The sequence below is a fragment of the Musca domestica genome, unplaced genomic scaffold (assembly GCF_030504385.1).
Source record: "Musca domestica strain aabys unplaced genomic scaffold, Musca_domestica.polishedcontigs.V.1.1 63, whole genome shotgun sequence".
Taxonomy (NCBI): Eukaryota; Metazoa; Arthropoda; class Insecta; order Diptera; family Muscidae; genus Musca; species Musca domestica.
In genome coordinates, this window is record NW_026712370.1 from 3,709,896 (window position 1) to 3,729,568 (window position 19,673).

General features: G+C 34.7%; 1 protein-coding gene and 3 non-coding genes across 5 annotated transcripts in view; 2 read left to right on the forward strand and 2 right to left on the reverse strand.

Annotated features, from left to right (window-relative positions):
• The first annotated feature begins 2,745 nt into the window (after positions 1 to 2,745).
• TRNAK-CUU (transfer RNA lysine (anticodon CUU)) lies at positions 2,746 to 2,818 on the forward strand. Its single transcript has one exon. It is a non-coding gene; the product is annotated as a tRNA-Lys (tRNA).
• A 1,558-nt stretch (positions 2,819 to 4,376) lies between these two features.
• Positions 4,377 to 4,449, reverse strand: TRNAK-CUU (transfer RNA lysine (anticodon CUU)). The gene has a single exon. It is a non-coding gene; the product is annotated as a tRNA-Lys (tRNA).
• Positions 4,450 to 8,352: 3,903 nt separating this feature from the next.
• On the reverse strand, positions 8,353 to 8,425 carry TRNAK-CUU (transfer RNA lysine (anticodon CUU)). Its single transcript has one exon. It is a non-coding gene; the product is annotated as a tRNA-Lys (tRNA).
• Positions 8,426 to 11,370: 2,945 nt separating this feature from the next.
• LOC101896973 (tetraspanin-13) overlaps positions 11,371 to 19,673 on the forward strand; it is a 28,920-nt gene continuing 20,617 nt past the window's right edge. The window contains exons 1-2 of one of the 2 annotated variants that reach the window (XR_009343866.1): positions 11,371 to 11,808; positions 17,952 to 18,119. Coding sequence is in view for 1 of the 2 variants with exons in the window: in XM_005176617.4 (XP_005176674.1) it covers positions 11,749 to 11,808; positions 17,952 to 18,119 (228 nt within the window). In the remaining variant the exon portion in view is untranslated. The remainder of the gene's footprint in view (positions 11,809 to 17,951; positions 18,120 to 19,673) is intronic. The other variant, XM_005176617.4, reaches the window with a different exon arrangement.

Here is a 19,673-nt window from a genome sequence, read left to right on the forward strand (position 1 = left end):
TTTTTTTAAAAAAGATCCAAGATATTCGGTCAAACAAATTAAAAAATCCAGAACTTTGTTCACAGCCTTTCAAAAAAAAATTGTTAAAAATTCACGCAAAAAGGAGGTCTTTTAAAAAATTGTATTGAAAAATTGACAGTTTGCAAAATCGGGAAGTCTTTACTTGTTTTTTAATCAGGGTCCTTCAAAAACTTTTTGTTAAAAAAATCCAAAATTTCTGGCAAGGGCTTCCTGGCCTGTGGTAAGGACGTTCTTGAAATAATATTAAAAATCCAGGAAATACTTTTTATTAAAAAATCCACTACTTTGGCCAACTCGTTCTTCACATTCATGGCCTATATAAGGTCGGCCAGGAAGCGAATTGGTAAAAAATACAGCTCTGTCTGTTAATTTTAATGTCAATTCGTTGTTTTTTTTAGGCGAAAAGACTTGTTTCGCCCTGACATCTAATAATCACGGCAAATTTGTTAATTGCCAACAAATGAAAACAACCAAAAGGAAAACATCATGTATCAGAATGTCGACTTTTGTGTGGGAGGTATGATTATTATGCATTTTATGATGGGGGAGGTACTTGAGAGAGAAGACTGATATCGTCCTAGCAGTAGTATGGAGAGTTTGAACAAAATTGGATGATCTGTTTTTATTGTATTAGGTAAATTATTTTCTTTGAAATTGTTGACCTTTTTAGAAATAGGTACCAGTAGGATTGGACCAATACTGGTCATCTACGAACTCGATTTAAGTTTTCTAAGCCAAATCGGGGGCTCCCTTCGGTAAGGCACCTCTAGATCGATTCCAAATGTCCTGAAACGGATTTGGTCCAAAGAGACCTTGGATCTCGAACCGTTGTTTCGATGCGACACGTTTTTGCCTTATCAAATTTTATACCCATCAATTATTGATAGAGGTTGAAATAAAAAAACTGCAACAAAGTCAAAAGCCTTACTTAACAACAACATTTACAACAATTTATTGAATGAAAGCAAAAGATGTCGGAAATAGCATCAAATTTTATAATATGTTTAGATTTGCTTGAATTGGTCATCTTTGGCAAGAGTTATGGCCTTCAAACGGCCAATGAAACTGCCTGAATGTTGCTCTGCGGTATCTTGGCCCATTTCCAGCGAAGCTCTTGCATGAGATGATCAACACTTTGGTATTTTTTAGTGCCAACCTTGCTTTCCAATATACTCCAGACACAATAGTCCAACGGATTGATATCCGGAGATTTTGTTGACCTTTGTGCGCTGGAAATGAAGCAAGGAACCTCAATTTGTAACCATTCTTGGGTGGCTCGTGCTGAGTGCAATGGTGCTGAGTCCTGTTGGAATGTCCAAGGTCTGCGGCCAAAATATTTGCGCGCCCAAAGCTTTCATAAACCCTCCAGAATATTATCGCGATAATATTCTCGTCCATATTTCACCACATCAGCAACGTCGAAGTGTTCAGAGCATACAGAAGACGTTGCTTTAAATTCTAACTGCCAAACTTTACTCCATTCTGCCTTAGACATTTCATCCTTTTGAACCGAAAAAAGTGTACCCCTTCCTGGAACCTCCTTCTTTCTGCATATTCGGCAATTATCATTTTTATTTATTTTGTTTATTTATAATTTATATAGATTTGTCTTCAAAATCCTTTAATAATTTAAATTATTTGGAAATTTGTTGACACAATTTTGTTTTCATAGGGCGAATTCAGAATATATTTTGACAGAAAACTTGGTCGTCAGATGGTCTTACTGGCCGACCTTATATAGGCCATGTTCACATTTATTCATTTATTTTTTTTCTTTGACGTCTTTAAAAAATATTATTGTTAAAAAAAGAAAAGAGAAAGAAAAGAATTTGTGCTAAAAATGTACATTTTTACAAGCAATTATGCCAAAAAAATGTTAAAAATTCACGAGTTTTGGTGAGGACGTAATGAAATTTTGGTACGTATTTTATGACGTGGTGGTAAATTGTACCCCTCTTAATATTACAATAAAATTGAGTTAAAAATATTTGTTTTGATATTTTTTGTTTAATAAGTATAAGCTTGTATATTTTAAACTACAATAATTAAAACAACAGGTTTTTTTTGTTGCACCCCCTGGTGAACATTACTATCGTTCTCCACTAATAAACAAACTTTTTTATAAAAACAACAATAATGGGATTAATCCTGACCATTTTGCAACAACAAAATACTATGGTATCCCGAGCAAACATGCCAAAACTGTTCGATTTTTTATTAAAAAAAAGTTACTTCTATTCATCGCAATAGAAGAGAGAATTTCAACAAAATGTGAGGAGACCACCTCCTTAATTAAAGGTTAAAACAATCTGTAAAAACTCAGTATTTTTAGTAAAAAGGTCGTTAAGTCAGAAAGTCATTTAAAAATTATCTAATATTTCTATATAGTCTAGAAGTTTTGGTCAGGTGATTTTTACAAACGGGGAGACCCAGATAATTATTTAAAAAACGCACGTCTCGAAGTCACTGTGGGTGTGTACCATAGATATCGACTTTTTCAAATAAGCTTATTTTGAATAGCCAACGGTAATATGTTTTAAATTTTCACCTGGCAACGCCGGTGCGTTAACAAGAACAATTTTATTATGGCAACATATTCGATGTTTTTATGCAACAAAACTATTAAGATAAGAATTAATAACAATGTTTATAAACATTTCATTTGTTGCTGACATAAATTCCGATACACTAACTTGTTTGCATCATTCAACCGAGCATGTAACTGCCCGGCTAGCTCAGTCGGTAGAGCATGAGACTCTTAATCTCAGGGTCGTGGGTTCGAGCCCCACGTTGGGCGCACACAATTTTTTGTTTGTTTTTAAATTTAAAATATAAACTTAAAAAAATTATAAAAATGTATCTATTCTACCTCACGATGTAATAAAAAATTAAAAATGTGCTTTATGCACAACGACTTTGAAGCTGTTGATCTTTGACAGTGCATGGGGTTAATACCTGATAGTTATAAAACTGCATTGTCTTTGCGGACTCAAACATATTGAATACAAATATATATTATATGTATATTATAATACAATATATCGGTATATGGAAACTAGAACAAAATTTAGTCATAAAATATATGTGAAATAAAATATGGGCATTGGAATATGGGGTTTTTCAAAGCATCTATATTCATTAAAAACAAATTAGAAAAGACAAGTCATATATAGGTTATTTTCGGGCAGGGCCAATTGTGATGTATGATCTAATCATCAGGGTGTACATATCGCTTATTTTTAGAACCTCAGTCCTATAGCTGGAAATAAATACAGTTTTAGGCCCTCGGGCTCTTTGGTTTAAGACATTTTTTCTCTTTTTCTGTCTGGTACTTTTCCCACAAACGATGAACATTTAAAATAATTTTGAGTCTCATAAAAGGCTTCCGGACATAATCCCCATTGCAATTATGGGGATTATGACCGGTTTTTTGTCCGCTTCCACAACGGACATAATCTCCATGGGGAGTATGACCGTTTGCTGTGGGGACTACTTAAACAAAAATATGCGAGACATACCCAGCGGAGAAAACCCTGAGCCCCGACCGAAGACCGTCTTCTTACAAAATGAAATAAATTTAGACAAAAAAGGATGGTTCGCATTAGCCGCTGTGCAGTGCAGAAAATATCAAGCCTAGATCGAAGGCTGCCTTTTTGCAAAATGTATTAAATTTAGAAAACTTTGGTTCGAGTTAGCAGCTTTTGGACATACTCAGAGGAGAAAATCTCAAGCCACGGCCGAAGGGTGGCTACTTACAAAAAGTTTACAATTTACAAAACTTGCGTTCGCGTTAGCCAGTGCCGGACAAACCAAAAGTTCAAAATTTAGAAAACTTTGGTTCGCGATAGCCGGACATAACCAGAGGAAAAAATCTCAATTTTTTTCACACTCCCGTTTTTGTCCGCATTAGTTTTGGACATACCCATTAGGATGAGGAATATGTCCGCTACTTTCTGGAAATTATGAAGGATTTTTTTCTTGGACATAAACCCCATTCCCATGATCGAAAAAAGGTCATAATCCCCATAAGTAAACTTTGCATACCCATATTTCCCACACCACAAAGGTTGAAAATTTTGAATAATTATAACACATAAAATGTGAAACAAGTCAAATTTCGTTTATCTCAATATTTAACATCCATAGTTTGATCCCCGCCTTCTGATACCACCAAAGGTCACAGAACCATTTTAGTGCAGCCCAATGGGAAAATGTATAACTATTACCTGTAAAATATACAAAAAAAAAATGGAAAAATACTCAATTCGGAAGGGCCGGAAACCCACTCTGCGAAATTATTTTGTAAGTCCGTACATTGAATGATCAACAAAGAATAATAAAAAAAAAGTTATTTGCGCCCAACGTGGGGCTCGAACCCACGACCCTGAGATTAAGAGTCTCATGCTCTACCGACTGAGCTAGCCGGGCATATATCTTACGGAAGATCAATACAACATTTCGGATAATTCCTAATTTTATTGAAAAACGATCTTAACGATCGCTCACAAAAATAAAACAAGTAAGCAAAGGCTACAGTCGAGCGGGGCCGACCGTTGAATACCCTACAACACTACAATAAACCATACAGTTTATATAGGCGAGATACTCGAAAGAATTCCACAAGATATTGTGACAAATAATAAAAGAAAACCATCAGGTTCCGTTCTCTAATTTTCGAATAATAGCAACTTCAACTAATTTGCTCATTTCCAATTTATTGGTAGATGTTGCACGTAAATGGTCTTCCTAGATCTGGAACCAATATTTCCCAAATACCCATAATCTCTCAAAAGTGGCAAAAGATTAACATTTATTATTGGTTTTTGACTGAAACGCATCTATATGAGATACAGCCATTTGACTATATTCTTCAACTAAATCAGCGTTAACGAAATAGTCAGAAGTGCGTCTTTTCTGTATTTGTGAATTCTCCAAGAAGTCACTGTAATGGACATTTATTTTGTATTTTGTCTACAAAAGTTGGCAAACTCCTTCACAAATTGAATATTTTTGGATGGCCATCCAAAACTGCTTGGCTTTTGCAATCTCCGGTAACCCCCATTCAAATGTGCGTGAGGATCGGGCGATAATTACGGCCTGCAGACAATTTTGCAGTTTTTTGGTCCATTTCAACCCCTAAATATATAGCGATCATCTCCAAAAAGAGTAGGCATCTATTCTGACCTTCATCTTATCCCCATGCAAAATTTCGTAAGGATCGGGCCATAAATGCGATCTGTATATGATATCCTGATATCCTAACTACTTAGTTTTGTTAGCTGTAGAAATATTACCAAATGTTTAATTCAAAATGAAAATATGCCAAAAATATGACAAAATTGAAAAAATATGAGAAAATTTTACAAAATCAATATTTTCATCTTTAGAGAGATATTTTTATGCGATTTTTTAGACGTTTTTTCTTTCCTGCCAAGAGGCCAGTCTGAATTAATGAGAACTGTCGAAATCAGTTCAGCCGTTCTCGACATATAAGAGATCTTTCAAGCATATCTTCTTTGATAGACATATATATCGCACATATTTTGCTATATATCCATTTTGTTGGATGTTAACATCAATGTAAAGGTCAGAAGTAACCTTGTCATGGCTTTGTGATTTCGCCGGGATTTAAAATATTCGCGGTTTAATGAAAAATTTTGAATTTTTTCAACACAAAAGATATGGTCTATTTTACCCGCTAAATATTATCCGATGACCACCCAAATAGGTAGGCTTCTTCCAAGCCCTAAACTCTAGCTACAAGCGAAGTTCCGCGTCGATTGGTCTATAATTGCGACCTGTATAGCTACTGCAAAATCCCACATTTTTTCAGTTTTTGGTCCATTTCGACCCCTAAATATTATGCGATCATCTCCAAAAGAAATAGGGTTCTGTTCTGACCCTAGCCCCACCTCCATTCTAAATTTCGTGAAGATCGGGCCATAATTGCGACCTGTAGAGTGATTACAAATTAACATGGACAGACGGACAGACGGACGGACGGACATACATAGCTAGATCGACTCAGCTCGGCGAGCTAGGAAGATCCATATATACTTTCCTATATGGGAAACCAATATTTCGAGGTGTTACATAAATTCTGGCCCAATCAAACTTATAATACCCCCAACACATAGTGTTGTAGGGTATAAAAACTCAAAATTACATGGAATATTTTAAAAATTTAAGTAAAATTTTTAAAAACAGTCCAATAAAATATAAATTATTTTAATTAAAAAAAATTTTTCTTTGTCAAAAAAAGAATGTGGTCCAATCATATTGGCTAGGCTGGCGATGGCACCTCACTCCGGTACGCTATCCCACTACTGCTTACCGCGGGGACTCTTGGCTGCTGGTTTTCACCCCTGGCCCGGTACACCCCTCCTTAGCCAACCTGAATGCCTCGGACTCCTCCATGGCACCCATATTGACGGCAAGCTTAGTGCGGACGTTCCGTCAACATGAGGAAATCCACCACACAGAACCCCCAGCCTCAGACCATTCCACAATCCGACCTCGCAGAAGCACGATTACAGAAGATGCCAACCTTCCAGTCGATAGGCGATGAACTAAAACGTAAACATAAGCTATGCTATGCATGTCACCAACAAAACAATGCACACACAAGCAGACGAATGTTTTCATTCACTGTGAATGGGGTGACGGACTGAATGGATGAGATGATGATATTCACAGTCATTGATACCCCATTTTAAAGAAATGTGTAGACACACGTAGAATACGCAAAAGTTGGGATGATAAACTAATGGAAGTTAAAGTAATGAAGTAATGTAATGAAAAGTTTTGAAATAAGTTTTTTATAAAAACAAAATTGGAAATATAAATGTATCTCTTTCTCAAAACACGTCAATGTGCCAAGAAATATTTGTTCATTAAATAAGAGTAGTCTTATTTTTTGCCAATTTGTAAATAGAATTGAATACAAATTAACTAAGACAACTACTCCAATTGGTGTACTTATGTTCCAGTGTTTGATATTTGATATAGATTTGAGAGAGAACAAGTAAAAAACCCTCCCCCCATTAAGTAACATCTTGAATACAAGCATGTTGAATTTTCCGTTGGTGAGATCGGTTGGAGAATGCACTTCAAGTTTGCAAAATACTATGAACCATTATATGAAGGCTATACCACAACGGAAACTTATATAGACAATTTTCTACTAAAGGGTTTGTTATCTATTGCAAGTCTTACATACCAAAATTTAAACTATTGCGTGGAAACATGTGTATTAATCATGGAAATACCGAACATTAAAAACTCTAAACATTAAATTCCAAAAAAACAAAAAATCATAAAAAATGTGGCAAAAATGATCAAAATACCGAATATCGGGAGATACAATAGGCGCTCTAGGAAAATTTGGGCCTGTATATACTGTTCTGCCACCGGAGCTAAAACCCATTACGAACTACAAATACAAAATGTTAGACAAATCCGTTAGAAAATGTGGCAAAAATCTTCAAAATACAGAATATCGGGAGGTACCAATATGTGGGGGCTATACGAAAGCGTGGACCTATACATACTATGTTTCCAAAATGTAGCTTTAACCCATTATGACCTACAAATACCAATTGTTAGACAAACCCGTGAAAAAATTGTGGCGAGAGTCATACAAATACAAATGTCGGAAGGCACCTTTATATGGGGGCTATATGAATATGATATAAACTTAGGCCGATATATCTTCTTTTCAATACCAACCTTCCTAGACACAATACCAACTATTGTGTCAAATTCCAAAACTCTACGGCACATAATGTGAAATAATGCATGATTTCAACAGACCGATATCGTTAAAACGATTTAGTATTTTATGATGATTGTGATTATAAATATTTTATGGGGTCTACGACAAATATTTAAAGGTTTTACAAACGGAATGACAAAATTTTGTATTCTTTTCAAGGTGGAAGGTATAAAAATTACGACCATAGTAGCACATACCCTATAAAACTCAAGTGTTTTCGGTATGGTGATTCTGCACAGATGCCGGATTTTTTTCCTCTAATTTGTTGGGAAATTAAATTAAAAATTAATTTTAAGCCATCCAAATACGTAATATTCATAATTATGGGAGCAATGTCGAATGTTGAAATTAATCTTACAATTCTTCGTTTTGATTTTATTATCTACGAAAATTCAATATTCTTGATGGAAAAAACTGTATACACATTTTGAAAATATTATAGAGAATTTCAATTTTGCGTTCTACTTTAATTATACTTAGTTTTGTTTATGAAATTTAATACCATTTTGGCTTATATAAGAGATTTTAAAATGTTTACCAATTAAAAAAATCAAATGCGCCCAACGTGGGGCTCGAACCCACGACCCTGAGATTAAGAGTCTCATGCTCTACCGACTGAGCTAGCCGGGCTGTGTGGTTCCCGTGCGCTCATTGGTGTTGTTCGGCTGTGGAATGTACATACACACACACTGTTGTTTAAAGACAAGACATTTCGTTCGCTTCTGATCTAAGATTAGAACAGATGAAAAAATTCGCAGAGTGGATAAAAAAATTATTTTTGGCGATTTATCTTTGGATTAAGTATATAGAGAAATATACAAGCAAATTATTGATTCGCTTCAAAAAGTTTCACATGACATCATCGTAAATTTAGGTATTCAGATATAAGGTCCTTTAGTTCAGTATAAATCCTTTATCCTTTAAATATATTTTTTTAGCCGTCAGTTTTATTTACATCTCAATATCTTCGTCTATATTCTTCATCAGCATAAAATTTTGAATAGAAAATGCTATTATTGTAGACTACATCGGCCCATGTTTAGGTTAGGTTAGGTCTTTTGGAGTGGACCCATTTAAGAAAAAAATAGAAGAGGAAAAAAAAAGAAATAAAGAAAAGAGTAAAATTATTTTTGATTCACAAAGAAATTAGTCTTTTTTAGTCTAATGGGAACTGAAAAATGACTGCAGGCACAGTATCGGAGAATGCAAATAGATCGTACAGAATTTGATTCCCCATAAGCCTCTGTCTTACAACGTAGAGATTTGGACAGTGGCAGAGTAGGTGCTATACCGTTTGAGTTTCCTCCTCATTTTGACAGAGCCTGCAGTAATCGGTGCGGTCGTCAACCCACTTAGAAGTCATGACCCTTAAGTTGCAGTTATTAGTGATTATTCCCACCACAAGTTTTAGGTTTGATTTCGCCTTGGAGATGAACGATTTTGGTTCGTAGCCGATAGCAAAAAAGATGGTCATGATCATAAATTATACTCTCGCACGGTGGAGGTTATATATTTGGCAAATTACCATTTGAGTTCATCTAAAGAAAACATTTTCCAAATTGTAGGCTATAACCATGGTAGAAGAATATAGGTAGACGCATCGACACAACTGCTGGGACAATGGACTGTCAAACCAATTTTGGAATTGAAAATGTTGAATGAAAAATTATTTAAATTTGTAAATATTATTGAAAAACCGCGAATTATAATAACCTCCGAATAACGTAGTATAAGAAAAATTTAAAAAATCCACTTATATTGGAAAAAAATTAAAATATTTTTGACATATCAATGCTCCCAAGCGTTGATGCATCTACCTGTATTTTTCTGCCATGGCTATAACTTAGGGTTTTAACTAAGATAGTCCTTTAAAGGGCGTTCAAAGGCTATTAAAATGTTATTTTTTTAATTATAGTTTTTTTTTTCATTTTGGACGTAGCCTAATTTGACACGGATATTGAAATGAACAAGATTAAAATTTGGAATCTTCGAAGTGCTGGTACCAGAATGAGTTAACCGATCTGGTCGATTTTTGTATCTGACCCAAGTCTGGCACAAATATTACCGTGGCCCATTGCAATATAATTTTCTATTAGTCCTTTTTTGTTGGTAGTTTTGGACTCTTTGTAAGATGTACTTGTGTAAAATTATTGTTATGATTGGCCTAGAATGGCTAAATCTAGTTCCCCCTTCGAGATTTATCATTCACGCTAAATAGGCTAAGGAACATGAGACTTTTTGGCAATACGATACTATAGAGTCTATAGTTATAAAGGCTGGAAACTCAAAAATTTGCAGTAACAAGACTTGTGGCAAGTTTTTGTTAAATGAATGACTTACCCATTGTATAAGATGTTGGCGTTCCTGCAAAAATAAGTCCATTATCAATATATATTGTAATATAATTATGAATTTTATACGTACTTGTATTTTATGTTGCAGATTCCAAATTATTCCAAAGCGGTCGTCCAAAAATTCTAGCATTGTATAAATTCATTGAAGCACTGCAGTCGTGATTTTATTTACAAGACTTCCCATTTATTTTTGATTCTACTTTCCACTAAGGTTCAGGTCCAAAAATTTAAGCTTTGCATAGATACATGGAAGCTCTGCGAAGCGGTCGTCCAAAAATTCTAGCATTGTATAAATACATTGAAGCTCAGCAGTCCTGATTTTAGACTTCCCATTTATTTTTGATTCGGCGTTCCACTAAGGTTCAGGTCCAAAAATTTAATCTTTGCATAGATACATGGAAACGCTGCAGTCCTGATTTTGTTTAAAAGACCCACTACCCATTTATTGTTGATTGTATATTCCACTAAGGTTTGGAACTCTTTCACACTTTCCGGACATTTATACAGACCATATTATTGACTAGCTTCAAGTGAAATTTTCTGATTGTTACATATTGATTTATTTTCGTAAGTAAATCCGTTTGGCGTTGTAACATCACGATCAGTTGTTAACCTTTGCATAATTTTCCTTTAAACTTTCCCTTCTTTTTGGCCATAATGACTTCAAATTAGAGAGCTTCACAACATAGTTAACTCCATTTTTCTTTTTTTCTGTTGTGCAACAAACACATGACCACACATATCGATAATTTGTCCACATTTTCTATCAGTTTTATTATTTATTTATAGCTTTAATCACTTTCATAAAATTTACTTCGAATTCTTGCAAAAATATCTTTCAACATAACGGCTTACTTTGATTTTTTAGTTTGTTTGCCATCTGCTTTTATTTCAATGTTGCCAGCACTGTTTGTAAAGCGATAGAGAAAACATGACATGTTCGCACGGTACATGATATTTACCGAAAAAGCAAATTCAATTAAACATAACTTAAATATCTTATGTTTTTAATTAAAAAGTAAAACGTAATGACAAGTTTCAATATTTTCAACAGCCATAACCCTCATATTTAACCCTCCAATAATTCTTCCAATGGCAGCAGCAAACCCATACCAAATTTGCCTGCGAATCATGTTCCGTCTGAACGCCACATAATCACTATCGATTATATTAAAAAACATGACAACTATCGAACGAACACAAAGTCGATTATTTCTCATCTCTATCACACAACCCCCATTGATGTGCTCCAATAAGAGAAAAATATAGCAGTAAAAAAACAAGAACGGTTGCTGTTGGAAACGTTTGGACGGAGAACGGAGAAGAACAACAACACAAAATTAGTAAAGCAAATATTAACATAAAGATTTTTGATAACAACAAAAGAAGTGTTGTTTTTTGAATTTGCAAGTTGAGGAAGACAACAATCGAAAGTGATTTGACTGGTGGTGCTAAAAACCACAATAACAACAAATTGTTATTAACAATAAAAACAAAGAAACCCCAAAAATCAGTGACGAAACGCAAAAACAGAGAGATAATATAGATAATAAAAAATAATAACAACAACAAGAGTGAAATAACAAAAGAAACGCAAAAATGTGCGGTGGATTTACGTGTTCAAAGAATGCATTAATTGCCTTAAATATTTTATATGTGGTAAGTTGTTGCTGTTGTTTGGTTGGTTGGAGGCAGACAAATGTCAAGTAATTTCAATTTGTGGAGCCCTTGAAGGGCAGCATGAACACAGACCATGAACAAAACGGAACGCTAATAGACAGAACTCATTACAATCGAAAAGAAAAATAAACTGTTATACATAATAAATTAAATGCATTTTGCCGAACAAATTCATAGCTATTTCGCCCCATTAAAGTTGTTAAGCTTCTTCCCTTACATTTTCTTTGTACTGATTATAAAGTACATCTACCTACCTACCTACTTGAAAATGAGGATGAGCGGAGAGGGAGTGCGAAAGGAACTCATATTTCATATCATGCTGATTTAAAAGCAATTTCTTTCCTGATTGTTTTCTTTTTCTCGTTATACATACATTAGGGACAACTGCCTTGTGCAGTCATATCCTCCTCTTACATCTTTCTTTTTGCTACAATCCCACCAATTCATGCTCTAATTTCCCTGCTAAACAAAGGAACAAAAAGGGTCGTCGTCGCTGTCTCGTTGGTGTTTCCTTAAGCTTCTTTTGCACTTTGTCTCTTGCCTGCCTGCCCGTCTCCCTTTATTGTTTTTCTTTCCAAAGAAATCCTTTAAAAAAATATCGATTTCGTTTTAGTTGCTTTATTTGTTTTACATTCTCATCAGCAGCATTGCTGTCGCTGCTGACATACTATCATCATCCCTTCTCGGTATTCCTTCTATAAATAGGAGTTTTAAATGTATCATTTTTTCCAATCACTTGCCCGGCTGCTTGCTTACTTTGTAATCATTCAGCCAGAAAGTCCGTTTCTCTGTCTGTCTGTCTGTCTATCAGAAAAGGCAACAACGTGTTGTTGCTTTTGTTTTATATATTGCCTGACATCTGGCTTGGGTTCTGCTGCTTGGGGCTGCGGTGACGGCGGCATTGTTGTTTTGTTTCCTGATACGAGGGTTGTTGTTACAGGAAAGTTCATGGCTTGTAAACAAAAGATTATAAACTTCGTTCATTTGATGTGTGAAAACTTTAAAAGAAATTAAATAACGTTTTCCTCTCTGACTGGAGTAACAGATGTTTCTCTATTCTCTGTATGACTCTCTCATTCTTATCCGTCGCCTCCCCACGGTAGTTAGTCATCTCTGTTATTGTTTTCTAAACACACTGAGGACTAATGAGGCGAGTGAGTTTGCCATAACTTGTCATCAACAATTTGGAGTTTGACCTTAAATGGCGGGATTTATTGTTTACGTACGTTGATTGACTTCCAATACAGTAAAATACCAGACAAAATGTAGTGAGGTAAATGATCTGGACAAAATAGTGACAAGTGTGAGTCTTTCGTTTACCCTTCAGTTTTTGTTCTTTTGTGGGTAATAGGCATTTTAATGATATAATATTAACACACTACCAGCGGAACTTAATCGATTTATACCGTCGTAAATACCAAAGGAAAAAGATGAATTTTACGAATTAATTCTTTCGAGCACGGAATTTTAATTCAAATGTACATTACACATTCTATTTATCTTCAATACTTTATATCAGCATATAGTATGAAATATATAAATATGTGTGCTCCTGTACGAAAGAGTTTGGAAAACTTTTTGAATTTATTAAGCAAACAATGGTAAATATTATAAACACGCAGTTTGTTTTGGGATATCAATTTTTCTACCTCGAAACTGACAAATTATATTTGGAATATTGGTCTTCGAATAATTTAATTAAATGTTTTTGCATTAAAAATTTTGGTGTCCAATCTGAACCGCCGATCTAATACATCCACTTGCGCATATTTCCAACGAGGAATCCAATGATTTGCTAAACATGTTAAAAAGTATCTCTCGGTTCAGCCGACAGATGTATACCCTCAGCCAATGTTCGATTACTAAAATATAATTTGACTTGTGTTATGATTATTTAAATTGTTTACCTTCTATGCAGTAGGTTCTGAAGTAATGGACCAATATTGTTCATTTTGTATCAGACCTAAACACATATGATGTTAATATTTCGACGTGCCATGTTTGGACAATATCGACTACTTCCTTCACTTTATATGAGATATGTGATAATTTTTAGAAAATTTTAAAATGTGCGTGAGTTACCAGGTATAGTCGATCGAAGAATTCCATTTTCATACTTCATGTAATACAGATAAATATATCGGAGTGAAAAAAGCACAAGTAAATCGAATCTTTCGAATTTTATATAGACCGATATATACCGTCTTCACACCAGACCTTGGACTAATAAAAATATTGTGATATGTCTAATTTGAGAAGAGAACTGGATGCATTTTTTCGGATTTTATGATTGTTTTGTTTATTAAAAACTTTACCCTTTCCTTCCATCAACACAAGATGTGTCAGATGTGCCAAGTCTAAATGGAATCGGATGATAATTTCGCGCTTTATAGCCTTAATAGATATTCAAAATTTCGACCTTTTGTGGGGGAGGTACCAGAAGGAGTGGACCGATAAATTCCATCTTAACACCTGAGCTTGGGTTAATAAAAATATTGGGATGTGTGACATTTTATATCACATTTTATGAGGGTTATAATTATTCAAAATTTTAACCCTTTGTGGGGGTCGCACTTGATAGAGGGGATATTATCCATATTTGCACCTGAACTAGAATTGACGAAAATATTAGGATTTGTAAAGTTGGAGGAAAATCGGACTATTGCTTCTCTTTCTGTGCAGAAAATATTTTCCGTTTGTTTTTCTTTTTTTAATTTCGACCTTTTGTGGGGAGAGTGGACCGATGTATTCCATCTTGGTACCCAACCTTGGGTTAATAAAATTATTGGAATGTGTGAAATTTGAAGACAATCGGACTCTTACATCAAATTTTATAAGCGTTGTAATTATTTAAAATTTTGACCCTTTCTCCCCCACAAAGGGGAATATACCGATGGTGCCCATTTTCGCACCTGACCTAGCATTGATGCAAATATTAGGATATGCAAAGTTGGAGCAAAATCGGATTATCCTTTCTCTTTTTGTGCAATAAATTATTTTCTTTGAAAATATTGACATTTTGTGGGGGGAGTTTCCAGAAGGAGCGGACCGATATATTCCATTTAAATACCATTTTACTTTTTATAAGAGTTGTAATTATTAAAAGTTTTGACCGTTTGTGGGGGATGAACTTGATGGAGCGGACCGATATTGTCCATTTTCGCACCTGATCTAGCATTGATGCAAATATTAGGATATGCTAAGTTAGAGGGGAGGTACCAGAAGGAATGGACCGATATTGCCCATCTCCGAACTCGATCTAAGTTTGACAATAATATGACGATGCTTGGATCAAATCGGATACTCCCTACGAGAGTTATCGTGCGCACCAGCCAGACAGACGGACGGAAGGACATTGCTAGATCGACTCCAAATGTCCTGAAACGAATTTGGTCCAAAGAGACCTAGGGTCTAAAACCGTTATTTCGATGAGGCACGTTTTGGCCGTATCAAATGATATATACCCTCTGTAGCCATATGGCTGGAGGTATAAAAAAGCAATGGGAAAGGATTCACAATTATATGGATTTTTTGTCCGTCACGCTCTTAAAAATAAGTGCAAGTGTTAAAAAATTATTTCCCTGATGATTTAATAACAATGATGGATATTGTGCAAAAAAAGAAATATTGAAAATTATATGAGCCGAATAATAATATAAACAAATTACCTCTTTCAACTCAGCAGTAGGATATAAATTACGGAATAACAGGATATTCCTTTATAAAAAAAAATTCCTAAGTCGGGTTTTTTTTGCTCAGTATAAAATTCTATGTCGATTTATTCATGCCCGTGGCAGTTTGTGTTTCCAGTGCAAAGAACTGTCATAATGGGTCCAAGTTTTGTTATAGTTCCATATAACGGTACCTCTCGAAATAAAATATATGCATCGTTGTAGTTCATTGTTTAACAGAATTATTTCAAAGTTAGTATTTGGTGTTCACAATAGGTTCTACTTTCGATGGCTGAAAATTGTCTGTACATGTCCACCCTTTTCGCATAGTCCTAAATAAATGTGTATCTTTTTCAACAGGATTGTTTTGAATTTGGTAAATGCGGTTCTTAATGCGGGCTATCTCCTATGACATAAAATTGTTTCTAAGGGTCCACGTCGTCTTATATCCTCCATATAACGTAAGTTGCAGATATTCGGAGTTTTAATGATTTTAGCCACATTTTTTTAACGGACTGATTTCAAAGCTAGAATTTAGAGTTCCCAATAGGCATCAGCTTTCTATATAGACCCATATAACTGTATCAACCGGTATCCTTATTTTGAACAAATTTAGCCACATTTTTCAACGAAATATCCTGAAATTTGGTATTCAAGTTCCCAATAACACAAAAAAAAAAAATGTAACACTGGAAGACTAGATCTGGACAATTATGGACATATTTTCAAGAATGTCAAATGTTCGGCCAAACTGTTTATTTATATATTATGTGTCGTTTCGATGAAACTAGTGGTAATTGTATTATGTCTTTGTGCATTTGTTTGTAACATGGAGAACAAAGCGAAATAGACCCATAGTTACTTTTGAGGACTTTCATAAAATAACTTCTGGGTCGATTTATGCATGTCAGTCCATACGTCCAAAATCAGTCCAAATGGCTTGAATTTTAGCACAACCGACCGAATTCAGTCTAGAAGCAAGTACATTAAATTTGATGAATATTGGTTCAGATATAGCTATATGTCCCGATTTTGGGTTATAAGTCCCTCACATGCGTAATATGCACTCCACAACAATGATATTTGATATCGGACATTAGATACAGCTCGAAAATACCTCTGCCAACTTTTATCGAGATCGGTTCAGATTTTTATATACCATCTATATACATCTTCATTCGATTTTACGATTATTGTCCACCATATATGTGATATCACCCCAAATTAGATACATTTTTTCTTATTCGACCGAATTTTTCGATTTGGTGAAACTCGGTTCGGTATATCTATTGCTCCAATAAATATTTTTAATATAATCCTTATCGAAGTCATATCATGCACTAACAGCTATATTATTTGGTACTAGAGGTGCAAAAGCCTTCGTCATATTTGTTGAAATCAATTCAGAGTTGGATATAGACCCAAATTGTGACTACTCTAAAGCCATGATACGCATTCATATAAATTCACGAAATAAACTTTTTTGTTACGGGAGCTGTACTAACAACACATAGTGGTGTAGGGTATTATATAGACGGCCCCGCCCGAATTTGACCTTTCCTTACTGGTTTCTTGTGCTGTTTTCTTTATTTCGGTTCCCAAAAAAGTTTAGAATTCCAAAGCTGTTTTTTGATCCTGTACATAATTTTGGCCTTTTTTGTAGCTTCTTTCGAGATTATGGACCAGGGTTGAAAATGTTTTTCAAACCTATGAAGAAATTTGGATTCTCTAAGATGTTGGTGGGTCATACTAACTCATGCGAGCTTGAATAGAATAGAAAATCCAAATTTGGTGCAAATTTGTTTAAAGCTGTTACACTTTATTACGATTCAAAACTTGGGCCTACATTTAGCGTGAAAATCCAAAATGCCTTAGCATGGCTAAATCAGTTGAAAATGTGGCTGACGTCATAAAGAATTAGGACCTCATATTTTGATACCATTTACAAAATGCAATGTAATCTGTATATATTTTTCAATGATTTATTGGCGGAAACGTTTATTGAGATTGTGGTTTGGGGGTTTACTACCCACCCATAGATATTTATTAGCCAAAATGAATCAAAAAATCTCCCATGGTGAAAAGACAATTTGTATTCGTTTGCTTTTAGGCAATTCAAGGTGAGTGTGTGTGTGCTGTAGAATTGTTTACAGTTCGTGCATTCAATGATGGAACTAATAAGCACAAAAAAAAAAAAAAAAAAAATACAAAATACACCTGAGTCTTAGACTATCAGACATACAACCACCCACCCAACCTGATATCGGAACAAACGAACCAAATGAATGAACGAACGAACCATGGATGTGTGGTGCATGCAACACATCTTAGATAAACTTTTATTTCTTTTTGTTTTGCTCTCCTCGTTTAAACAGTGTTTGTTTTTTTCTTCTCAACCTTATATTGATTATAATGCTTTTGTTTTGTTTCTCTGTTTTTTTTTCTTTCTAGATGGTGGGCTTCCTACTGATTGGTGTCGGTGTCTATGCTCGTGCTGCTTCAATTGTTACAAATCTTCCCATTGTTGGCGGTATACTGGCATGCGGCATTATCTTGATACTCATATCGATATTGGGTCTAGCTGGTGCTGTTAAACATCATCAAGTTATGCTGTTTTTCGTATCCTTTTTAAAGAAAAAAAAAACAATGACAACAAAAGCAAAAAACATTGAAACCCAATTAAAGACTAAAATCAATATTATCATCGAGACAATGGATGGATAGATAGATGCACTTATGTCCCATGTGTACTGCTGAGTCGACAAATGTGATGCAGTAGACTGCAATGGAGATTTATTTTGTTACATTTTCTAGATAAGAATTCTGTCCATTTGCTGGAAATTTATGTATGCTTAGATCTAATCATACTTGAAACCTAATTCAGAGTCAATGGTATAGAAGAGAGAGATTGAATAGAAGGAAATTTTAAAGGAGTACTGAGAATGCATCTATGTCAAAAGGATATAAAATGAATGGTCAGCATTAAGTCGGTAATGACAATAATGAATGGTGCAAGGCATCATATGTCTGGAAGACTTTTACTATTTCGTTGTAGTTATTCAACTGGTAAATGGAGAATTTACAAAGTAGAAATATTTTTGATTAGATCTAATAGTTGAAGTAATTCCAAGGCGGCTACCACTTCAGTATATACATTCCCCTCTGGTTATTTTATGGTTCTTTTTAATCGAAAAGTGTTAGTTTAAACAACGAGCAGTTGTCTTTTATCACCACTAGACAGTTTACCAAACAACGCTTCAGAGAACTGTCCAGGCCTTCTGATTTTTTGAAAACAGAAAGCATTTTTTACAGTTAAAGCTGCTGTTTTTATATCAGCTAGTCGGATGTCCAAAATAATTCAAAAAATATTAGAAGTAGCCAACAACCATCTCCATTTTTCGCGTTATATCAATCAGAAAATGAAACACAGGAACAAGATCCTCAACCTATTTGCTGGATTCTCCTGGAGCAAAGATACAGAAGCATTGGTAGCCTGAAATATGCTGCTCCAATTTGGGCTTCATTTCTTAATGACATGCAGTAGAAAAATTTTCAAACGTATCAGAACAGAATTTTGATGCACTGGTGTGGATCTCCACCATGAAAAAGCCAGCAAGGAAACAAAATATGTTGTTAACCTTACAGATTCTGCTGGCGAGCGATCTGTCGTGCTGAGATCCCCTCCTCGGCCTCATCCATCATGACTTCAGATGCTGTCGTAAGTAGTGATAGTAAAAGCTTTGAAAATAGTTACGGATGTAATAATGTTCTAATGTAATGACATGATTGAATAATATGTAGATCAATTCCCGAACTTGCCGCCTTCAAAGTTAGGAATATGAACCGATAATATGATTGCCACTAAATTAACGGCTACATTTTAAAATATAGACTTTGGAGATAAGAGTATATCTGAATCTGCAGTTTGAGAACAGATAATTTTCATCTTTAATTTTCTAAAAATCTGATGGATAATCTTTAACATGTACAAGCCACACAACTATATGCGATAAATTGAAAAGTAGGAACAACCTGTTTAAATCGCTAGCCGTTAGCACTTCTGATACACTTATTGCCTATACAGGGTGAGATAAAAAAAAACTGCAACAAAGTCAAACGTCACAATTTTTATTTTTATTTTTTTAAATTTTATTGAATAAAAACAAAAAATGT